General features: G+C 35.9%; 1 protein-coding gene across 1 annotated transcript in view; it reads left to right on the forward strand.

Moving 5' to 3' along the window:
* LOC144448767 (ribosomal protein S6 kinase beta-1-like) overlaps window positions 1–23,270 on the forward strand; it is a 78,794-nt gene extending 55,524 nt beyond the window's left edge. The window contains exons 12-15 of the mRNA XM_078139045.1: window positions 4,322–4,462; window positions 9,242–9,349; window positions 16,512–16,627; window positions 21,369–23,270. Of these exons, the coding sequence (XP_077995171.1) occupies window positions 4,322–4,462; window positions 9,242–9,349; window positions 16,512–16,627; window positions 21,369–21,561 (558 nt within the window). The 3' untranslated portion in view covers window positions 21,562–23,270. The remainder of the gene's footprint in view (window positions 1–4,321; window positions 4,463–9,241; window positions 9,350–16,511; window positions 16,628–21,368) is intronic.
* Window positions 23,271–23,570: the final 300 nt, after the last annotated feature.

Consider the following 23,570-nt stretch of genomic DNA (forward strand, 5'->3'; position numbering starts at 1 on the left):
GAGATAGTACAGCAAACTATCAAACAGAGATAGTACAGCAAACTATCAAACATAGATTGTACAGCAAACCATCAAATACAGATAGTACAGCAAACTATCAAACAGAGATAGTACAGCAAACTATCAAACAGAGATAATACAGCAAACTATCAAACAGAGATTATACAGCAAACTATCAAACAGAGATAGTACAGCAAACTATCAAAGACAGATTATACAGCAAACTATCAAACAGAGATAGTACAGCAAACTATCAAACAGAGATAGTACAGCAAACTATCAAACAGAGATTGTACAGCAAACTATCAAATACAGATAGTACAGCAAACTATCAAACAGAGATAGTACAGCAAACTATCAAACAGAGATAATACAGCAAACTATCAAATACAGATAATACAGCAAACTATCAAACAGATAGTACAGCAAACTATCAAACAGAGATAGTACAGCAAACTATCAAACAGAGATAATACAGCAAACTATCAAATACAGATAGTACAGCAAACTATCAAATACAGATAATACAGCAAACTATCAAATACAGATAATACAGCAAACTATCAAATAGAGATAGTACTGCAAACTATCAAACAGAGATAGTACAGCAAACTATCAAACAGAGATAGTACAGCAAACTATCAAACAGAGATAGTACAGCAAACTATCAAACAGAGATAGTACAGCAAACTATCAAACAGAGATAGTACAGCAAACTATCAAATACAGATAATACAGCAAACTATCAAATACAGATAATACAGCAAACTATCAAACAGAGATAGTACAGCAAACTATCAAACAGAGATAATACAGCAAACTATCAAACAGAGATAATACAGCAAACTATCAAATACAGATAATACAGCAAACTATCAAACAGAGATAGTACAGCAAACTATCAAACAGAGATAGTACAGCAAACTATCAAACAGAGATAATACAGCAAACTATCAAATACAGATAGTACAGCAAACTATCAAATACAGATAATACAGCAAACTATCAAATACAGAAAGTACAGCAAACTATCAAACACAGATAATACAGCAAACTATCAAACAGAGATAATACAGCAAACTATCAAACAGAGAAAGTATAGCAAACTATCAAACAGAGAAAGTATAGCAAACTATCAAACAGAGAAAGTATAGCAAACTATCAGAGATAGTACAGCAAACTATCAAACAGAGACACTGCAGCAAACTATCAAATACAGATAATACAGCAAACTATCAAACAGAGATAATACAGCAAACTATCAAACACAGATAATACAGCAAACTATCAAACAGAGATAATACAGCAAACTATCAAACACAGATAGTACAGCAATCAAATACAGATAATACAGCAAACTATCAAACAGAGATAGTACAGCAAACTATCAAACACAGATAATACAGCAAACTATCAAACAGAGATAATACAGCAAACTATCAAACAGAGATAGTACAGCAAACTATCAAACAGAGATAGTACAACAAACTATCAAACAGAGATAGTACAGCAAACTATCAAATACAGATAGTACAGCAAACTATCAAACAGATTGTACAGCAAACTATCAAACAGAGATAGTACAGCAAACTATCAAACACAGATAATACAGCAAACTATCAAACAGAGATAGTACAACAAACTATCAAATAGAGATAGTACAGCAAACTATCAAATACAGATAGTACAGCAAACTATCAAAGACAGATTATACAGCAAACTATCAAACAGAGATAGTACAGCAAACTATCAAACAGACATAGTACAGCAAACTATCAAATACAGATAGTACAGCAAACTATCAAAGACAGATTATACAGCAAACTATCAAACAGAGATAGTACAGCAAACTATCAAACAGATAGTACAGCAAACTATCAAACAGAGATAGTACAGCAAACTATCAAACAGAGATAGTACAGCAAACTATCAAACAGAGAAAGTATAGCAAACTATCAGAGATAGTACAGCAAACTATCAAACACAGATAATACAGCAAACTATCAAACACAGATAGTACAGCAATCAAATACAGATAATACAGCAAACTATCAAACAGAGGTAGTACAGCAAACTATCAAACACAGATAATACAGCAAACTATCAAACAGAGATAGTATAGCAAACTATCAAACAGATAATACAGCAAACTATCAAACAGAGATAGTACAGCAAACTATCAAAGACAGAGATAGTACAGCAAACTATCAAACAGAGACACTGCAGCAAACTATCAAACAGAGATAGTACAGCAAACTATCAAATACAGATAATACAGCAAACTATCAAACAGAGATAGTACAGCAAACTATCAAACAGAGAAAGTACAGCAAACTATCAAACAGAGATAGTACAGCAAACTATCAAAGACAGATTATACAGCAAACTATCAAACAGAGATAGTACAGCAAACTATCAAACAGAGATAGTACAGCAAACTATCAAATACAGATAATACAGCAAACTATCAAATACAGATAATACAGCAAACTATCAAATACAGATAATACAGCAAACTATCAAATACAGATAATACAGCAAACTATCAAACAGAGATAGTACAGCAAACTATCAAACAGAGATAGTACAGCAAACTATCAAACAGAGATAGTACAGCAAACTATCAAATACAGATAATACAGCAAACTATCAAACAGAGAAAGTACAGCAAACTATCAAACAGAGAAAGTACAGCAAACTATCAAACAGATAATACAGCAAACTATCAAATACAGATAGTACAGCAAACTATCAAACAGATAATACAGCAAACTATCAAACAGAGAAAGTACAGCAAACTATCAAACAGAGATAGTACAGCAAACTATCAAATACAGATAATACAGCAAACTATCAAACAGAGAAAGTACAGCAAACTATCAAACAGAGAAAGTACAGCAAACTATCAAACAGATAATACAGCAAACTATCAAATACAGATAGTACAGCAAACTATCAAACAGATAATACAGCAAACTATCAAACAGAGAAAGTACAGCAAACTATCAAACAGAGATAGTACAGCAAACTATCAAATACAGATAGTACAGCAAACTATCAAACAGATAATACAGCAAACTATCAAACACAGATAATACAGCAAACTATCAAATACAGATAGTATAGCAAACTATCAAACAGAGAAAGTACAGCAAACTATCAAACAGAGATAATACAGCAAACTATCAAATACAGATAATACAGCAAACTATCAAACAGAGATAATACAGCAAACTATCAAACAGAGATAATACAGCAAACTATCAAACAGAGAAAGTACAGCAAACTATCAAACACAGATAATACAGCAAACTATCAAACAGAGATAGTACAGCAAACTATCAAACACAGATAATACAGCAAACTATCAAACAGAGATAGTACAGCAAACTATCAAACAGATAATACAGCAAACTATCAAATACAGATAATACAGCAAACTATCAAACAGAGATAGTACAGCAAACTATCAAATACAGATAGTACAGCAAACTATCAAACAGAGATAGTACAGCAAACTATCAAATACAGATAATACAGCAAACTATCAAACAGAGAAAGTACAGCAAACTATCAAATACAGATAGTACAGCAAACTATCAAACAGAGAAAGTACAGCAAACTATCAAACAGAGATAATACAGCAAACTATCAAATACAGATAATACAGCAAACTATCAAATACAGATAATACAGCAAACTATCAAACAGAGATAGTACAGCAAACTATCAAATAGAGATAGTACAGCAAACTATCAAACAGAGATAGTACAACAAACTATCAAACAGAGATAGTACAGCAAACTATCAAACAGAGATAATACAGCAAACTATCAAACAGAGATAGTACAACAAACTATCAAACAGATTGTACAGCAAACTATCAAAGACAGATTATACAGCAAACTATCAAACACAGATAGTACAGCAAACTATCAAACAGAGATAGTACAGCAAACTATCAAACACATATAATACAGCAAACTATCAAATACAGATAATACAGCAAACTATCAAACAGAGACACTGCAGCAAACTATCAAACAGAGATAGTACAGCAAACTATCAAAGGTCAGCTTTCTTTTTATATCTCGACCTTTTCCTTTGGACTCCATAATCAAGGTTAAATAGGAGATTGGTAAATGAATTGTGAAGTTTTGTATCTAGAGAAACCATTCATATTTGCACAATAACGTTGCCGTATATATCACACCAGTTGAGGACTATGTGTTCAACTGAAAACCTGTTACCTTCTAGAACAAGAATACTCAAACTAAGTATCTAACTTTATTAATTAACTCTTGTTTTGTTTAATTGTTAGCTACTTAAGAGACACCCAAACTCAAGGCTTGGAGGAGGAATGGATGATGCAAGGCCCATTAAAAGACATTCATTTTTTAGAAATGTCAACTGGAAGGATACCATTGACCGTAAAGTAGAACCTCCCATTAAACCTGCAATAGTAAGTTTAGTCATCTCTTGTGTATGACATTTAACAAAGGGTTACATTAATACTTGTAACATATCAATCAACACATCGTGTAAAACACGTAACAGAAGTGATGACATGAACCAGTGTTCTGCCAAGGTTTCCAACCAGAAAGTGGGGTCATTTGACAGGGTGTGGGGTCAATTATTTATTGTCTGTTAAATCATATATATATACCACTATAGAGATATGTGTTCTGAGATATTCCATTACATATAGACTAATACCTAACTACATAAAAAAATTCCATTCATAATAACAGTTTGCAGTAAGCTATTTTTTTAAAAATTGTGTACTACACATTACACCTTAGAAAAAGAAGGCAATTAAAAGTATGTAATTTTAAGTCATTTCTACAGAGTATATTATTTATTGATTAGAAAGATTGGACAGCCAGCTAGTCATAATTTTTAATCTGAATATCAATGAATAGCAGTGCTCAAATGTATGATTCCTTTTTTCAGACAAGGACAAAGAACAACTTCAAAATAAGTGAACATATGATTGAATAAAAACTTTGAGAAATTCTAATCTTGAAACCACTTGTTTCAGAACTGTTACACTGCTGTGTTTATCATTCCCTCTTCAAATTCATGACAAGAGTCTAAGAAAAACCAACATTTTGAAAAAAAACAAAAAAACAAAAACAACTCCCTGACTTTAAAGAGTACCAAATGTGTATGATAAACTTACAAAGAATACAGTCAAACAAACCTTAAAATAATTTATTTTTATTTATTACCGTCACTGGCTGTGTAACATGATTTGGTCCTGCTATATCAAATGACAGCATTAGTTACATACTGTGAACTTGATAGGAAAGCTGACATTAGGTGTCCTTGAAACTCAGAAATCTTGAACCAGAACTATCAACAACATCAAAGTTAGGATGCTTTAAATACCACTGTAATTATTTTCTCATTTGCACTACAAGTTCATTCTTCATGTCTGACCAGGCACACATGCATCGGCCGTCTATAGTGGCCATGCCAGTGATTACGCATTTATTCAGTGCCCAACATTCACATGTGTCACTGTCAACATCATGCAACACAATCCCCTAACACAGCTTTTTTGGAATCAAAATACACATGTACTCATTTTGTTCCATTAATCTAACCCATCAACAAATGAAAATTATAACTTGTCCCATAAAATTTGGCTTACTACGGCTTCTGTGGCAGATAGATGTTCCGATTTCCCATAGCAAGTTCAGTGTTTCGCACACGTCGGTGAGTAGGTCAGAGGTCGCGACAGTGACGGTAGACAAAACATGTGAAGAGAGACATCCATTTCGGCATCTCATCTACTCCCTCTAATGTTTCAATTGTAGATTAAGTTTATCAAAGTTGATCTTTTTGTTGCATTTTTTATGTTAACAATTCATTTTATAAATAGAACTGCGCGTTGTCACTGTATCTTATATGATGTCAACAAAACTGTCCCTTATGGAGTCAGTATACTTTTCGTGGGATTGATGTCAGGGCCTGGCCCTGGACTTAGGTAATTCTGATGTCTGCCGTAAAATGAATATGCCGAAGCTATTCAAGGTGGGAAAATTATTGCGTCATTTGTAATTTTAGGGGGCTAATGTCACAAGGCTTCGGCAGAACACTGCATGAACTCTATTTTTTAATTACACATAAGTACATGCCAGTCAGATATGTGATACATACACAGACTGGAGATTATAGGGAGATCTAAATGTAAAATTATATACATTGGACATTTTAGTAAAAGTTTAATGATCACAGAATGTTGTGACAAGTTTGCTTGATTATATGTTGTACAGATGACGCAACCATTTGCATGCCTACCGGTACTTTATCATGTGTGTATCCTCCACGTTTATAATCCTATGAACCTATGTTAGTTAGCTGAGTGTAAAGGTCATAACCTATGAACCTAAGTAAATAAGTTGAGTGTGAAGGTCATAACCTGTGAATCTATGTTGAGTAACTGAGTGTAAAGGTCATAACTTATGAACGTATGTGAATAACTGAGTGTATAGGTCATAACCTATGAATCTATGTGAATAACTGAGTGTAAAGGTCATAACACATCAATCTATGTTAGTTAGCTGAGTGTAAAGGTCATAACCTATGAACCTAAGTGAATAAGCTGAGTGTAAAGGTCATAACCTATGAATCTATGTGAATAAGCAGAGTGTAAAGGTCATAACCTATGAATCTATGTAAATAAACTGAGTGAAAAGGTCATAACCTATGAATCTATGTGAATAAGCTGAGTGTAAAGGTCATAACCTATGAACCTAGGAATATATGTCATATTCATCAGCTCTGTCCATCACACAGCTTTTACTAATGTGGTATACTGATATGCTATATGGAATTGTATGTTTCAAATTTCCCTTTCCACTTTACTGAAAATATTTTGTTTAATATGACCATCCTTCCATTGTTCCTAAGTGATATCTAACTATTCTATGTAAACTGATTTTAGTACATAGCATAGAAGACAAATATGGATGCAACATATTATATATTATGTAAACTCATAGAAGTTCTCAGCCTGCTGCCAAAGTAGAATGTCAGAGTCACTTGAGAGGAACATGCAACAAATGGAGTGGTTGACAAATATCAAAAACTCTTCTAAAATTCATGCATGTTACAAAATTAATAACCAAAAAGAAAAATATGCATTGCTTCTGCATATGGAAAAAATATTCTGATGCAGGACTGACAATATAAAAAAAATTTGCTGTCACAGTGATGGGAAAAAAATTCACTACCATACCCACTTCCTCCAAGTCTACAGGTAGGCTACAGTTAGAATAGCGGAATAGTGTAGTGATAGCCGTTCACAAGTCTACAGGTAGGCTACAGTTAGAATAGCGGAATAGTGTAGTGATAGCCGTTCCCAAGTCTACAGGTAGGCTACAGTTAGGATAGCGGAATAGTGTAGTGATAGCCATTCCCAAGTCTACAGGTAGGCTACAGTTAGGATAGGGGAATAGTGTAGTGATAGCCGTTCCCAAGTCTACAGGTAGGCTACAGTTAGGATAGCAGAATAGTGTAGTGATAGCCATTCCCAAGTCTACAGGTAGGCTACAGTTAGGATAGGGGAATATTGTAGTGATAGCCGTTCCCAAGTCTATAGGTAGGCTACAGTTAGAATAGCGGAATAGTGTAGTGATAGCCATTCCCAAGTCTACAGGTAGGCTATAGTTAGGATAGTGGAATAGTGTAGTGATAGCCATTCCCAAGTCTACAGGTAGGCTATAGTTAGGATAGGGGAATAGTGTAGTGATAGCCGTTCCCAAGTCTACAGGTAGGCTACAGTTAGGATAGTGGAATAGTGTAGCGATAGCCGTTCTCAAGTCTACAGGTAGGCTACAGTTAGAATAGCGGAGTAGTGATGTGTAGTGATAGCCATTCTCAAGTCTACTACAGGTAGGTTACAATTAGAATAGCAGAATATTGTAGCGATAGCCGTTCCCAAGTCTACAGGTAGGCTACAGTTAGGATAGCAGAATATTGTAGCAATAGCCGTTCCCAAGCCTACAGGTAGGCTACAGTTAGGATAGCGGAATAGTATAGTGATAGCCGTTCCCAAGTCTACAGGTAGGCTACAGTTAGGATAGGGGAATAGTGTAGTGATAGCCATTCTCAAGTCTACAGGTAGGCTACAGTTAGGATAGTGGAATAGTGTAGTGATAGCCATTCACAAGTCTACAGGTAGGCTACAGTTAGAATAGCGAAATAGTGCAGCGATAGCCATTCTCAAGTCTACAGGTGGGCTACAGTTAGGATGGCGGAATAGTGTAGCGATAGCCGTTCTCAAGTCTACAGGTAGGCTACAGTTAGAATAGCGGAGTAGTGATGTGTAGTGATAGCCATTCTCAAGTCTACTACAGGTAGGTTACAATTAGAATAGCAGAATATTGTAGCGATAGCCGTTCCCAAGTCTACAGGTAGGCTACAGTTAGGATAGCAGAATATTGTAGCAATAGCCGTTCCCAAGCCTACAGGTAGGCTACAGTTAGGATAGCGGAATAGTATAGTGATAGCCGTTCCCAAGTCTACAGGTAGGCTACAGTTAGGATAGGGGAATAGTGTAGTGATAGCCATTCTCAAGTCTACAGGTAGGCTACAGTTAGGATAGTGGAATAGTGTAGTGATAGCCATTCACAAGTCTACAGGTAGGCTACAGTTAGAATAGCGAAATAGTGCAGCGATAGCCATTCTCAAGTCTACAGGTGGGCTACAGTTAGGATGGCGGAATAGTGTAGTGATAGTCGTTCCCAAGTCTACAGGTAGGCTACAGTTAGGATAGGGGAATATTGTAGCGATAGCCGTTCACAAGTCTACAGGTAGGCTACAGTTAGGATAGTGGAATAGTGTAGCGATAGCCGTTCGTAAGTCTACAGGTAGGCTACAGTTAGAATAGCGGAATAGTGTAGCGATAGCCATTCACAAGTCTACAGGTAGGCTACAGTTAGAATAGCGGAATAGTGTAGCGATAGCCATTCACAAGTGTACAGGTGGGCTAGGGATAAAGAATCTTTTAATCATTTATTTATCACTACCAAAATACCTTAATGGTGACTGAGTCATCTATGAAGGCTTGTTTCACATTTATAAACATTTGTGCTGAATAGACCTACAAGTCACTTTAAAGAATTAGTTGACATTATGCATTATAGACCGTGTATATTTGGTGAAAGTGGGTGAATATTGAGATTAAGGTCAAATACAGTAACCTTTCTTTATCTCCTTTGGTACCACACAGAATGGCGATGAAGATGTCAGTCAGTTTGACACTAAATTTACAAAACAGACACCTGTGGACAGTCCTGATGATACCATGCTAAGTGCGAGCCAGAATCAGGTATTTCAGGTGAGAAACAAATTATTATATTCATATAAGCTAGTATGCTATTACCTTGTGTAAGGTCATGACATTATTTTGAGATGTTACTATATGGCATACTTAAAGGATGATCAGATGTCATTTAACATCCCATAGTCAGATGTCATTTAACGTCCCACAGTCAGATGTCATTAAGTGTCCCATAGTCAAATGTCTTTCAGTGTCCCATTGTCAGATGTCATTTAATGGGCCAGTCAGATGTCATTAAATGTCCATTAGTCAAATGTCCTTCAGTGTCCTATAGTTAAATGTCCTTCAGTGTCCCATTGTCAGATGTCATTTAATGGGCCAGTCAGATGTCATTAAATGTCCATTAGTCAGATGTCATTAAGTGTCCCTTAGTCAGATGTCATTCAGTGTCCCATACTCAGATGTCATTCAGTGTCCCATAGTCAGTTGTCATTCAGTGTCCCATAGACAGATGTCATTCAGTGTTCCATAGACAGATGTCATTCAGTGTTCCATACTCAGATGTCATTCAGTGTTCCATAGACAGATGTCATTCAGTGTTCCATACTCAGATGTCATTCAGTGTCCCATAGACAGATGTCATTCAGTGTCCCATAGTCAGATGTCATTCAGTGTCCCATACTCAGATGTCATTCAGTGTCCCATAGTCAGTTGTCATTCAGTGTTCCATAGACAGATGTCATTCAGTGTCCCATAGACAGATGTCATTCAGTGTCCCATAGTCAGATGTCATTCAGTGTCCCATAGTCAGTTGTCATTCAGTGTCCCATCGTCAGATGTCATTCAGTGTCCCATAGTCAGTTGTCATTCAGTGTCCCATAGTCAGTTGTCATTCAGTGTCCCATAGACAGATGTCATTCAGTGTTCCATACTCAGATGTCATTCAGTGTCCCATAGTCAGTTGTCATTCAGTGTCCCATAGACGGATGTCATTCAGTGTCCCATACTCAGATGTCATTCAGTGTCCCATAGTCAGATGTCATTCAGTGTCCCAAAGTCAGATGTCATTCAGTGTCCCATAGTCAGTTGTCATTCAGTGTCCCATAGACAGATGTCATTCAGTGTTCCATAGTCAGATGTCATTCAGTGTTCCATAGTCAGATGTCATTCAGTGTCATGACATTATAAAACATGTTTGTAAAATGAACTTTGTTTTTAAACTTTTTTTTAGCACAACTGAACTGATAGTCCGTCCATCTGTGTGGTATGTGTGTGCGTGCGTGCGTGCGTGCGTGCATGTGTGTCTGTGTCTGTGATATTTCAGCCAAATCAGCCAAGTACTTTTTTAACCAAAAAGTCACATTTCTATACCTCATTTGCATATCACCTATGGGATCAGCATGTCATGAACAATCCTTTATGTACACACCCCTATCAACGATAAGTAATAATAATATCACATAGTTTCTAAACTACCCAAGATGTGCTCTCCACGTCAGGAAATGGTCATGGGGCACATGAAGCTGTTGAAACGTTTTGCATGCAATGGGTCATATTCAAATTTCACCGGTCAAACTGCACATAAAGATTTAGAATCTGAAGGTAGTTACAATCAGAACTGACTAAATCCACGATGTCTTGTTCTACAAGTTTGAAGCAAAGATGACAACCGTACATTTGCCAACAGTAAGCCCCACTTGTCCCGTTTATAAAGCGTCTCCAGTGACGCATACATCCAAAAAATGCGTCCCAAGTGTCAAATATGGCGTCAAATATGATAACACGTTAACTGGTATGTACTGAATTATATTGAAATTGAAGTGTCTTTTTAAGATATGGCCTAATTACCGAAAATCATTAACCCTTAAAGTTGTAAAATTGTTTAAAATTGCCATTTTTTCAATATTTTGAAATCAAATTTTGCCGTTGGTATCATATTCTATGCACTAAGTTACATTGATTCTGCATTGACTTGGTTGATATTTATTGCTGGTAAAATTGTAATTTTTAAAAAATATAAAAATATTTTTTTTGTGTACGTACACAAATGTTATGGTCGAAAGATGTGTACTTGACGCTTGACATATCATTCGTACATGCGCACACTATTGTTGCTAATAGACAACATGGCTCCGAACATGATCGATGGTAATGTGGAACTGCTCCATTCCGCTAGTAAAAACAAGTGGGGGAAAAGAAATGAGGGCTAAATCAACATTTTTAGTGAGATACACCGATGGAATGCAGTCAAAGAAGAAACTGGTCTGACAAAACACGTTGACGTTGCAAGATTGCTGTTAGATAAGTCTAAAATCGGTAAATGATAACATGACAAGTACCGTAATAGTACTATTAGTAGTATTTTTATGTAGTGACTTTGTGCGATCACAGAACTAAAGTATTTTTCACTCTTCATATGTATTTGCCTAAACACGTCTATATTATCGACATTTTACTGTATTCTGATAAAAAATACTCCACGGCATATCCTGAGAACCTTGTCCCTGTGAACACCAGCCCCACCACGTCACGACGACTAACACGACCCAGCGGTGAATCGTAATAATAATCAGACTATGTAGTCATGCAAGTAAATTCAGGGCAGCTTGATATATTGTGGAATTTTGCTGGAAATAAAATACATGCCAACACGGCTTTCTTATAGCGATGATCTTGACGATGTTATCTTATACATCCATGATTATATGTACACGAACCGGGATGTGATGATGCACTGCAGCCTAAAAATGGAAAATTTTACCGTATGATCGCACGTCAAGTATCGAAGTCTATGCATTCGGAGAGGGGTACGTGTTGAACTATTTAGCGAGCTGGGCATTTGCTAACGTTCCTTCCATAAATATTTGTAATAGATTGATAATTGAAAGTGAATATGGTTGTGTTCAGAGGCAAAACTTGTTTATACAGTGATTTTTCCTGAGTTGAGCCACTTTCTCCTGATAACGATCGGTACCATTGAGATCTACGTCTGCCATGCATTACCATTGTACAATGTATCACGTCGTCGTGTTTCATTGCATGCCCTTGAATAAATACCATCGCCAGTCGCACATTGAGCAGTTTATATAGTCACCTGCTGAGGGGTAAATTTTTGTGGGATTGTTTGTCGACATTGAAGTGAAGTAGGTAACGTAGATGGGTAAAACTGATCACTCAATGTGACATTCACGCTGTTTGCAGATGGTGTACGGTAACTTCCGTTGGTTTTATTTTCAATTCAGGGGCGAAAATCAATAGCTAGAAAGTAGCATGAAAGTAATAAAAAGTGACAATGTGACACTTCTGTCCGTCATGTAACATGAACTTGCCAATACAACCAGAAACTATATATAACAATTGCAACAAGTGAAGTTGTGTCCCAAATTCTCGCGTTATCTCGTCTCTTAAATGACGTGGCAATTTGTGCGGTAATGGCGGGAGGTTCAAAACATTTTGTTTACGATCGAATTATTCTCTGAAGCCGTACGTCGTTACAAGGGTCAATTTGACTTGCATCCGTGGATGAGGCAATTGATTACATGGTAAAGGTTGGTTCTACACGATCTTTTACAGTATTTGAAATGTTGAAAAAATGGCAATTTTAAACAATTTTACAACTTTAAGATGCCATAGACTTTCCATGCAAATTACCCCCCAGGCCTTTTTAGGTTGCAGTGTTCGATCTAGGCCGCGCCATTGCGCAATTTGCGCTAAAAAAATCCGATTGGCCACTATTTCTAAAGTCTGTGCACCTTTTCGGGTGCAACAATTTGGAGTCCGCATACGCCCTATGTATACAACATTGAAAGGTCACAAGCTTTTCGAAACTCGTCGTAATATACCTCATACCGAAAATTAATTACCCATCCCTCTTTGTAACTTCACATGTATCTATACAAATGCATATAAATTATGTAACTGCAAAGGTAGTCGGGTAATCGGGGCTGAGGTTAGTCTACATCTCAGGTCAGCATGTGCAAATCACATGCTTTTCATTTTCAAAATGGACGGCCACAGTCAGTAAGTACTAGCTTTGAGGGCCGCAATGGCAAAACGCCAGCGGTTGCTCTCTGACTTTTTACATGTACCGAAGCCAGCTGAAGGGGAAACAGTTTCAGCCGATACAGCCCCGACAGTCAGTGACAGTCAGCATGCTACGACGAAACGGGAGGGAAGACAGACTTTGGGTCAACGTCGACTCGTCATCCCCAGGTAGGTCGGCAATGGCATTTAAACATTGTTTCCTCGACATTGTCCCACTTTTATCTCGCGAATCGATTCACAGTAAAAAATAGTCAGCCCATCCAGAGTACGAGAAATTTTGTGCTTAGATGGATTAGGAGAAATTTTGTGCTTAGGTATTTGATAATCTGGTGAAAATCAGAAGTCAATGTTTGCATTTTGAAAACTTTTCCGAAACAAATGTTACGGCATATATCCGATTCCCTGTGAGACAGATCATTTTAAATATTGGTATACATGTATTTCCTTTTAAATGTTTTGACGCATGTAATGTAGAGTTAATGCCAACAGATAAATTCACAGAGTAGTAAATCGATGAAGAGGCTTTCTTGGTAGAATTAAACAATGTAGTGTTTTTATTTTCGGTTTAGTTTCAGTTGTAATAGAATATTTGCAATCTGTTTCCAATTATTTATAGTGGCAGTGTAATTATGAATATTTTTTTTAGTCCTGTCATGAATTTGATGCATCATGTGAGTGATTGTAGACTAGCTTTGTGATTTAGTGCCATTTTTTTCTGTTTTTGGACATGACATATCATTGACCAAAAATATATCTTTTATTTGTTTCACAGTCATTTACACATAACAAAGAGTTTGAACAAATGTTTTCTTCTTCAGGAGAAATGGTTGGCTAAATGGCATTGGCTGTATTTCGAGGAAAATGGAATGTTTTGCCAGATCTGCAAGGAAGCAAACAAAAAAAATCCATTTACCAGTGGTGAAGGATGTAAAAATTTCAAGACTTCAACCATAAGTCGCCATGCTGGAAATAAAGATCACCATCAAGCAATTCTGGAACTGCAACTAAAAAAAAAACTTTCAACGTGCCTCAGTCAATGCAGATGCGCAGGTTACACAAGCTGTCAAAGTTGAAATAAAAATATTAGAAATATTCACCTGACTTTTCTTCTTCTTCCCCATAATGATATACTTCCATCTTCTTATCAGTGTCACCTGGTCATACAAGTCTGAAGAAATTTGCTTTTGGCGTGTCCCAGCTTTGAATATTTATTTTCAATGTAAAACTTTCATGTTTTCATAGTTGTATATTTAATTAGTGATATTCATCATCTTGAGAGTCCTGATTTTTCCCTTTCATGGTGGACAATGATGGCCCTCTTTTTTCTCAAATGGCCCCCTTTTTGCACAGGTAGGGGCCCACAATGGCCCTCCTTTTTGGTATCTTAGATCGAACATTGAGGTTGCACACAGTTGTACACAATGTTTTGATAGTGATCATTTTACACCAAAACAGGTGGGATATGGTCTCATCTACAAGTATATCAATAATAATGAAATATTGAATTTTAATTTACATGGATATATGGTCAGTAACTTGACCAAGGAATTAGGGAAAATTGGTATAAAACACTCGTTTTTGGTAAAAAAAAAAACCGTGAAATTTAGTTTTTTGATAAATACAAGGGTTACAATTGGAAATTAGCTGTAAAAATTAATAGACAGATAGTATGGGTGTTGAGTAAAAAATTTATCATAAAATCAACAAGTACTGTCCGTCGATGTGTACAGTAAATACAAACAAATTTGCATATTTCATATATACAAATACTGCATACATATAAGTCTACAGATAGCAGCGTAACGATATGTCTCACGAACTATTATATCCAACACTTCGTCTGTTGACAAAAATCTGACGAAAGGCAACGATGTAGATTCTGCGGTAACATGAATGTAAACCAACCTTGGAGTAATCGTACGGCATTGGCACGGCATCTGTGGTTTGTCATCATCATTTGATCGCGGGACCTGCCATTGCATTGATGATGTCAGTCCAAAAGTCAAAGTCATCAGGAGGGTGTTCGATACGTTCTAGTAGGACAAAATTTATTTCCCCAAACCCGTAAAATTCTTCATCATCATCGCTATCACTGTCTAGAAAATGTCGAGCGAAAAACTCTCTGTCTTCTGGGTTTACTTCGTTCAATATATCAGCATAATGTCAAAGGTCAACATCCATATTCATAGCGGCCGCCATATTAAGCATTGCTAAGTAGGTGCTATTTGCATTCGGAGGCAAAAAGTGAAAGAAATCGAACATGTGACTGTTTCCCACCTGAATAATTAAATATTTAATGAGATAACATTGTGTACATCATTTCTTATTATGGGCATAGGGCGATAACCCATTACAACGTCACTTTATTGACAGCATATGCAAATTGATTCAACGACGTGGCCTAGAGTGCAGAAGTGCTACGTCGTGGATATCCATGACGTGGCGTCACAAGGGTTAATTATGCAAATTATTCATTAACACTGTAATGTACATCAACAAACTTTATAGGACATATGTGTTTTCTTATGGTTAACGTATGTATTAAATTATGTTGAATTTGAAGTATGCATTCTTAAAATATAGCATAATTACCAAAAATAATTAATTATGCAAATTATTCATTAATGCGTAATGTACATCAACAAATTTTATAGGACAAATGTATGTTGTTATGTTTAACGAATCTACAAAATTTTATTGAAATTGAAGTATGCAGTCTTAAGATATTGCTTAATTAGTTGATATCATTGATATGCAAATTTCCCTAATTAACATAAACAGATCTTGCTCAAAAACTAATCAGGTCTAGCCATTACCCCAAACATTATAGGTACTAAATTTCATTATAATTGAGCCTGTCGTTTTTAAGAAAATGATGACACAGACAGACACAGACAGACATCCCCCTTTTAATACCTCCCCCGTACCCTTACTGGAGGTAAAAATGCAGATGTCCTTAGCAACAAGCTCTCATCCATAGCAACAAGTAAACAATGACATATAATGCCGATATAACACCAGTGAAGGGAAGGCAAATGAATAAAAAATGTATGCAGATATACCTAGCAACAAGACCACATAATCATAATAGAGAATTCAAGGTTACTGTCAATAGTTGTGCTACCACACCATTGGTACTTTTATTAATTGAATGACTAACATTTGTCTTTTGCAGGGCTTTACGTATGTAGCACCATCAGTTTTGGAATGTATCAACAAACCTGGTCACCCAAGCAAACCAAGATCACCAAGGAAGATTACACATGATATCCACGCATTCTCACCTATGAGGTAAGTTTATCACAAAATATCTTATGAAAGCATGCATTATTTGCATTAGGGATTGTCTCAAAATGTCACATAAACTCAGGAGCAATATGTTCTCCTTACCAGTCTGTGAAATTAAGGGAAAATGACTTTTGGATGGAGAGGTAGCAAAACCTGTTGGTCATTATTTGAATCTAGGTCCTTACTTTAATGCAATTTATGACCTATATTTACAGCTTACCCCTCCCCCACCCATCCACTCACCCCCTCCAATTAGAGATAGAAGGAATTTGAAAAATTGGGTGACAGGTGGTCTCTTCAGAGGCAGTTACATTGGCGCCTTGAGATAATCAAGACACTTCTATTCATACCATAAGGCTTCTTGTCAAAATCAACATGCCAAGCATTACCGGTAATCATGTTTGATGCCTGTAGTCACTTGTGCCGCTGTTCAGCGACGTGCATATTCATGAGTTTGGACAGAATATTCATGGGGAAATAATGTAGACAATGGTGTTCTTGTCTATTGTCTTTGTCATCATGCCCTACTCTCAACAACGTGCTCACTATTTACGCCTTTCTTCACGTATTTACTCCAAACATTGTTTGTTACTTTGATAATACATGCATAAATAAAAGAATACCCATCATTTTCAGCCTTCTCCTGAAATATATAATAAATGTTTGATTATTGAATGGTACTGACGTTAACAGTTGAAATCCTGAAAAACTGACTGGCTTTTCAAAAATCCTTACCTCGTTACAAGTTTGCTACATGTATATGTCTAGACAAGCTCCCCAGAACATGTTGCTATAGCAAAGTAAAGTAAACACGGGAAGCTTGCTATTTTTTGTAACAGTAAAACATTTTACTGTCTCTGCAAACATAGTTTCAACTGGAAATTGTATTTACCAGTTTTCATGCTTTTTAGCCTTCAAGTTGTTTCTATCAAGTCGTTTTTATTCGCACGTTTCCGTAATTTATACACGTTGATTTTGACTGTCGCACTACGACAGTGATGAACATGTTGACGGCAGCCGCAGCTTTCACATGCATGTTTCAGCTATCACATGAAAACATCTACAAATCTGTTTGGAATTGGCGATCAAACTTTTTGGTTTTCACATTGATAGAAGGCTTGAATCAACATCAGTCGAACGGCCAACTTGTAAGTGCTGAAATAAATGTTCGCAATACCACACTGTCTACGACAATTTAGTCCAAGTTAGAGGTTACGTCAAACATGTGACATCTAATACATTCATATTAGTTTCACGTTATACCCCAACATGGCCAAACTTAGAACCTTCGCTTAGGGGGATTTTGGCAACGTCCTCGCCACATAGTCTATTCAAATCAATTATCGTGAAGGTCCTTTAAAATTTGCCACTACGATTGAACGATCGGCTCTGACCACGCACCCATTTCGTTATCACATGTCATTACCCACGTAGTGGAGTGAAATGTTGTTTATATTTGTGTACGATGATTCTCTTCATGTCTAAACAGCTAACCCGTCTAAAATTTGGCATTAGGTAATCCTAAAACGTAAAGCAATGTCGAAGGTTTTAAAAACCGAGAGTTGCAGGTACAAGTAAATGAGGTAAAGTCTACAATAAGTGTAGTGCCTTGCTTGGGCTGTAAGCTTATCATCCTAGTCGCAAGAAATTGGTTGACATGTGCTTTCTTTACGTACCATCATTTATAGTTGTGATATGACCCAACAAATGGAAAAAAAGTCTCTTGAATTCAGGAACTTCTGCTTAGGTGTTGGATGGATGCACGTTCCTTTCATTCGACAAAAGTCATGAAAATTGTCTTCATAACTGATCATGAGCTGGACTCATTGATGGTAAAGACAACATAATATTCTTCTATGAAACAGGACTTGCTATCCTAACTACATGTGTACATGTTACGTCAAGTTTGTAATCGTGAGTGCTGCATGTGTTTTGTATACAATGAACAATGTATTGCATCCAAAATGCATGGGGAAGTGGTATACACTCGGGAATGAGTTCCGACAGCTACTTGAACCTTAATAGATGGAGGTAACATTCAAGTGTCTACCTCCATTTTATCAGTAATGACCTTTGTAATGACACCATGACCTTTTATCTTGACCTCAGTGTTCAAGGTCAGAGGACAAAAATTTTAAATTGGCATAATCGCCATGACGTTATTCCTGTTTTAACTGGAAGCCAGCAAAATACTGCACAGACTTAACAACTTGTCATTGTAGTGTCAGACTAGACGAAATCATTCCCTTACATTTACCTTGACATTACTTCAGGCCATACACATCTACCAAAATAGTCCTAGTATATTGTCACAATTTATATCTAGCCAATACTGTATATGTCAACCCAAGTCAGAGTATATTGTCACAATTTATATCTAGCCAATATGTCAACCCAAGTCAGAGTATATTGTCACAATTTATATCTAGCCAATACTGTATATGTCAACCCAAGTCAGAGTATATTGTCACAATTTATATCTAGCCAATATTGTATATGTCAACCCAAGTCAGAGTATATTGTCACAATTTATATCTAGCCAATATTGTATATGTCAACCCACATACTTTCAACATCACTTGCCAAATTCACAGTCATACCTACACATACTATTATAACAAACTCACTCCAATCATATATCCTCAGTCCTTTCTTTAACACACACACATATACACACAAATCATACTTCCGTTTTCTATACATCACTCCTCACACATTTCAGCAATTACATTACTAAGTACGCTAACATTTCAATCTATACCACACCCTTCAATAGTACCAACAGAAACCCTTTCTTTCCTACTACAACAAATCCTCTTTGGGTACTATGTCTTTGACGAAGGCTTGTTTTACAAATTTTTCATGTCCAGAACCATTACTTGGACATGACTGGACCGATTTCTATCAAACTTGGTACAAGGATTACACTCTATGGCATACATAAGCACGTCAATTTGTTTTGTGATATGGTCCAATATGGCCACCCGGCAGCCACTTTGTTATTATTTTTTCATGTCCAAAGCCATTACGCAGACATGCCTGAACAAGTTGGTAAAAGGACAATTTTCTATTACATACATAATATTATGCATGTCAATGTATGTCGTGATACATTTTTAATGAGTTTTTCATGTCCAGCTCCAAGAACTGTCTAACATTGTCCGTTTTATACTAAAAACAACTTGGTTGCCACACACTATTGAGGATTATAATTGCCACCAGGTGTCCTTCATAGTATATGCAAATTCAATCAAGTTTTTTATCTAATTTCCAGCCTTCTGTCAAAATATTTTATGCTAATTTACGACGTAACTGATACTATAATGTGAGTACACATGCTTATGATTCCCATATCTTGTCAACAACTGTGACCAGTCAACATAATGTCGCTGACCTCGGGTATAAAGTTTACTACATAGGACACCACTCTGTGACAAGTATAATTTACACTTTGTATATTGAAAGTTCCAAGATGTTGTCTACAATACACAAAATGTAATAACTCCAAGATGTTGTTTACAATACACAAAGTGTAATAACTCCAAGATGTTGTCTACAATACACAAAGTGTAATAACTCCAAGATGTTGTTTACAATACACAAAGTGTAATAACTCCAAGATGTTGTCTACAATACACAAAGTGTAATAACTCCAAGATGTTGTCTACAATACACAAAGTGTAATAACTCCAAGATGGTGTCTACAATACACAAAGTGTAATAACTCCAAAATGTTGTTTACAATACACAAAGTGTAATAACTCCAAGATGTTGTCTACAATACACAAAATGTAATAACTCCAAGATGGTGTCTACAATACACAAAGTGTAATAACTCCAAGATGGTGTCTACAATACACAAAGTGTAATAACTCCAAGATGGTGTCTACAATACACAAAGTGTAATAACTCCAAAATGTTGTTTACAATACACAAAGTGTAATAACTCCAAGATGTTGTCTACAATACACAAAATGTAATAACTCCAAGATGTTGTCTACAATACACAAAGTGTAATAACTCAAAGATGGTGTCTACAATACACAAAGTGTAATAACTCCAAAATGTTGTTTACAATACACAAAGTGTAATAACTCCAAGATGTTGTCTACAATACACAAAATGTAATAACTCCAAGATGTTGTCTACAATACACAAAGTGTAATAACTCCAAGATGTTGTCTACAATACACAAAATGTAATAACTCCAAGATGTTGTCTACAATACACAAACACAGTGAATTTTTCAAACAGATTGTAAGAAACCAACAATCTTACATAAAAGATACAACCGACTTCATGAATAAAATTGAGCAAACTTATGTTTTTAAACCAGTATTCTAGTATGATGGACATTAGAATCCACATATACAAGATTATGATCATGATATTCAAGAAATTATATTCACATTGGTATATTTGAGAGTAAACCCTCACCACCACATTCAATACATTCACTATACAACTTTGCTATCATAACAATCACTTTCACTCTTACATTAATGAGAGATCTTTGTTAGGGGGCAACAGATGTTGAAAGAGTTGTGGGAGAAGGCCGGCATTCTGGTTCATTTGCATGCATTGCTAACCTCCATTTTACAGTGATATGTTGTCAAGACTAATAGATTATAACGTCACATCACACAGTTTTTTAAGTTATACTTTAATTTGTTGACCCTGACAAGTTTATGGGTTTATGTATTGTTGTAGTATTGTAATTGTTTCATTGTTTTCTTCTATTCAGTCCGGTGAAAGGTCAACCAGCTCTGTTTGAATTTGATGAGGAACTGGAAGAGAAAGCAAATGCACAGGCTGACAACAATTTGGACATGAGATCAGTGACAATGTATGAACCCATGGATGTAACAGCGCCCCCTACAGGCAAACATAGGTCACCAGCTATGGCTGTCAAATCTCACAAGCAGTTGAAACTGTAAAATGACTAATGAACCATGATTGTGAGCAAATGTATGGAGCAATGGTGCCAAGTTGTGAAGTATAAAATCCAGAAGAGGATGACAATTTTAATGAGACGAGATGAGAGTGATATGAACCTCTGAATATTTATCATGTTGAAATTGACATGATGGAGAGAATACTGCTAATTGTAAATAATAGATGCATTATGAAATTGATTAGTCTAAGGGATTTGCTGAAAATTAGAACTTTTTTGAATGTTTATTAATTACATAGTATATTTCATTGTCTATTTCAATATTTTGGGATATCAGGGAATGTACAGTACTTTCAAATTAATGACAGGAGTGTGACAATCGTGGATGAGTGCTAGTCCAATTTATTGTTTAGAATAGAAACTCAGGCATTGAAATGAAAATAACGTATTGCTAGTGAAAGGTGGCGACCCAGGAATTGTGATAAGAAAATGATCATCATTGCAAATGTAGAGTTTGCAAAATTGAATGTATTGTGCCAAATGTATACAGTTGTGGAATTATCACCAAGATGTCTTTGTTGGCTTATTTCTTGTTTGATAGGAAACATCAAAAGTTGTTTAAGACTCTGTGAAATCATGAATTAAAATTGATAGAAATAAGAAAATATTAAGATATTTTGATTCAAGTGCTTTGGAGAATAATAAAGTGGTACAAGCTTATAAACTTTTTACTCAAGGGAAAATGCTTTACATAAAACCATAATTAAACTATTGTAGTATAATGGTAATGTGGATGTATGCCTTCTGTGACATTACAATTGTCTACTGGCTTTGTTAGAACAGTTGAATGCATTGTTAGGACAAGTTATAGATAAGTATGCTTTGGTATGTACAATACTGTAAGTACCTATTGTATCCCAAAATATGTACACTAGGTTTGTGCCCCTTTAATAAGACAACCAATTGGACAGATCAGATGGCATGCCAAATATGGTAATGTCAAGGGTAAGGGACCGGTCAGTTTCTTTGGCCTGGGGGAGGCAGTGGATTAGTAGGGGGTCACCTGTTTTTGAAATTGGCAGTAGGGGGGTCATGCTGTTTTCAAAATTGTGGATAGGGGGTCAATGTGCAGGAAAACTGATGCAATAAAACCAAGCAAAAGTTACACCTGATCAATTTAGTGCTCAAAGTAATGGAGTTTGAAAGATTGTGCAATGTGATGAATTGGTAGATTTAATGTTGGTAGGGATAAGCTCTCTCAGACCTATGGGACAATGTAAATTCATATTTTAGCATCTAAAAAATGCACTAGTGAGTGAACATGATAGTCAAGATTTTGATGGAGGTAAAGTGTAATATCACAATATTGACTCATAGTACTAAAATAATAAGACAACGAAGCAGAGATTAATAACAGAAATAGATAGACAAACAAATTGATATTTTCAATTTTTAAATGACTTCCATTTGGCTGATTGAAAATGAACCATATTAATCTAATAGCTATGATGTTTTTTTGAAACCAACAACTGCACAGAGTGTTGACTTTCTTAAAAATGTTTTGTAACATATTGTGAGAGCCGTTGTTAATTACTTCTCGTCCATTTCCGAGAATTAGATGTCATTCAATAAAATACATTTTGATGGTCGACACTCCTGGAAAATGACTGAAATCAATACCAAAACCCCTGGAAAGCCCTCAAATTTTTTTACTCTAAATGTACAAACCCTGGTATAGCCTTGTTTGAAATGTGGTATGTGAAAATATTTGTCCTTGTCCCTGTTTCTTACATCAATTCTTTAATATTACTTCATGTAAGCGTTCAAACAATGTATTACCTAGCTACCACACTAGTTACAGAACATGTAATGTAAATGCTTGGCTGTTTCACAATCAATGCTTCACTTATATAGCACCTTGGAACAAAAATGAACTTGAAGGTTTCGTAATGGTAATCTTCATAGATAGTTTATAAAAGAAGTTAATCTAAATTGTTCTACTCATCACTATGAACTTGTCAGAAGGGGTTAATACAATTTCTATTTTGGACA

The sequence above is a fragment of the Glandiceps talaboti genome, chromosome 18 (assembly GCF_964340395.1).
Source record: "Glandiceps talaboti chromosome 18, keGlaTala1.1, whole genome shotgun sequence".
Lineage (NCBI taxonomy): Eukaryota > Metazoa > Hemichordata > Enteropneusta > Spengelidae > Glandiceps > Glandiceps talaboti.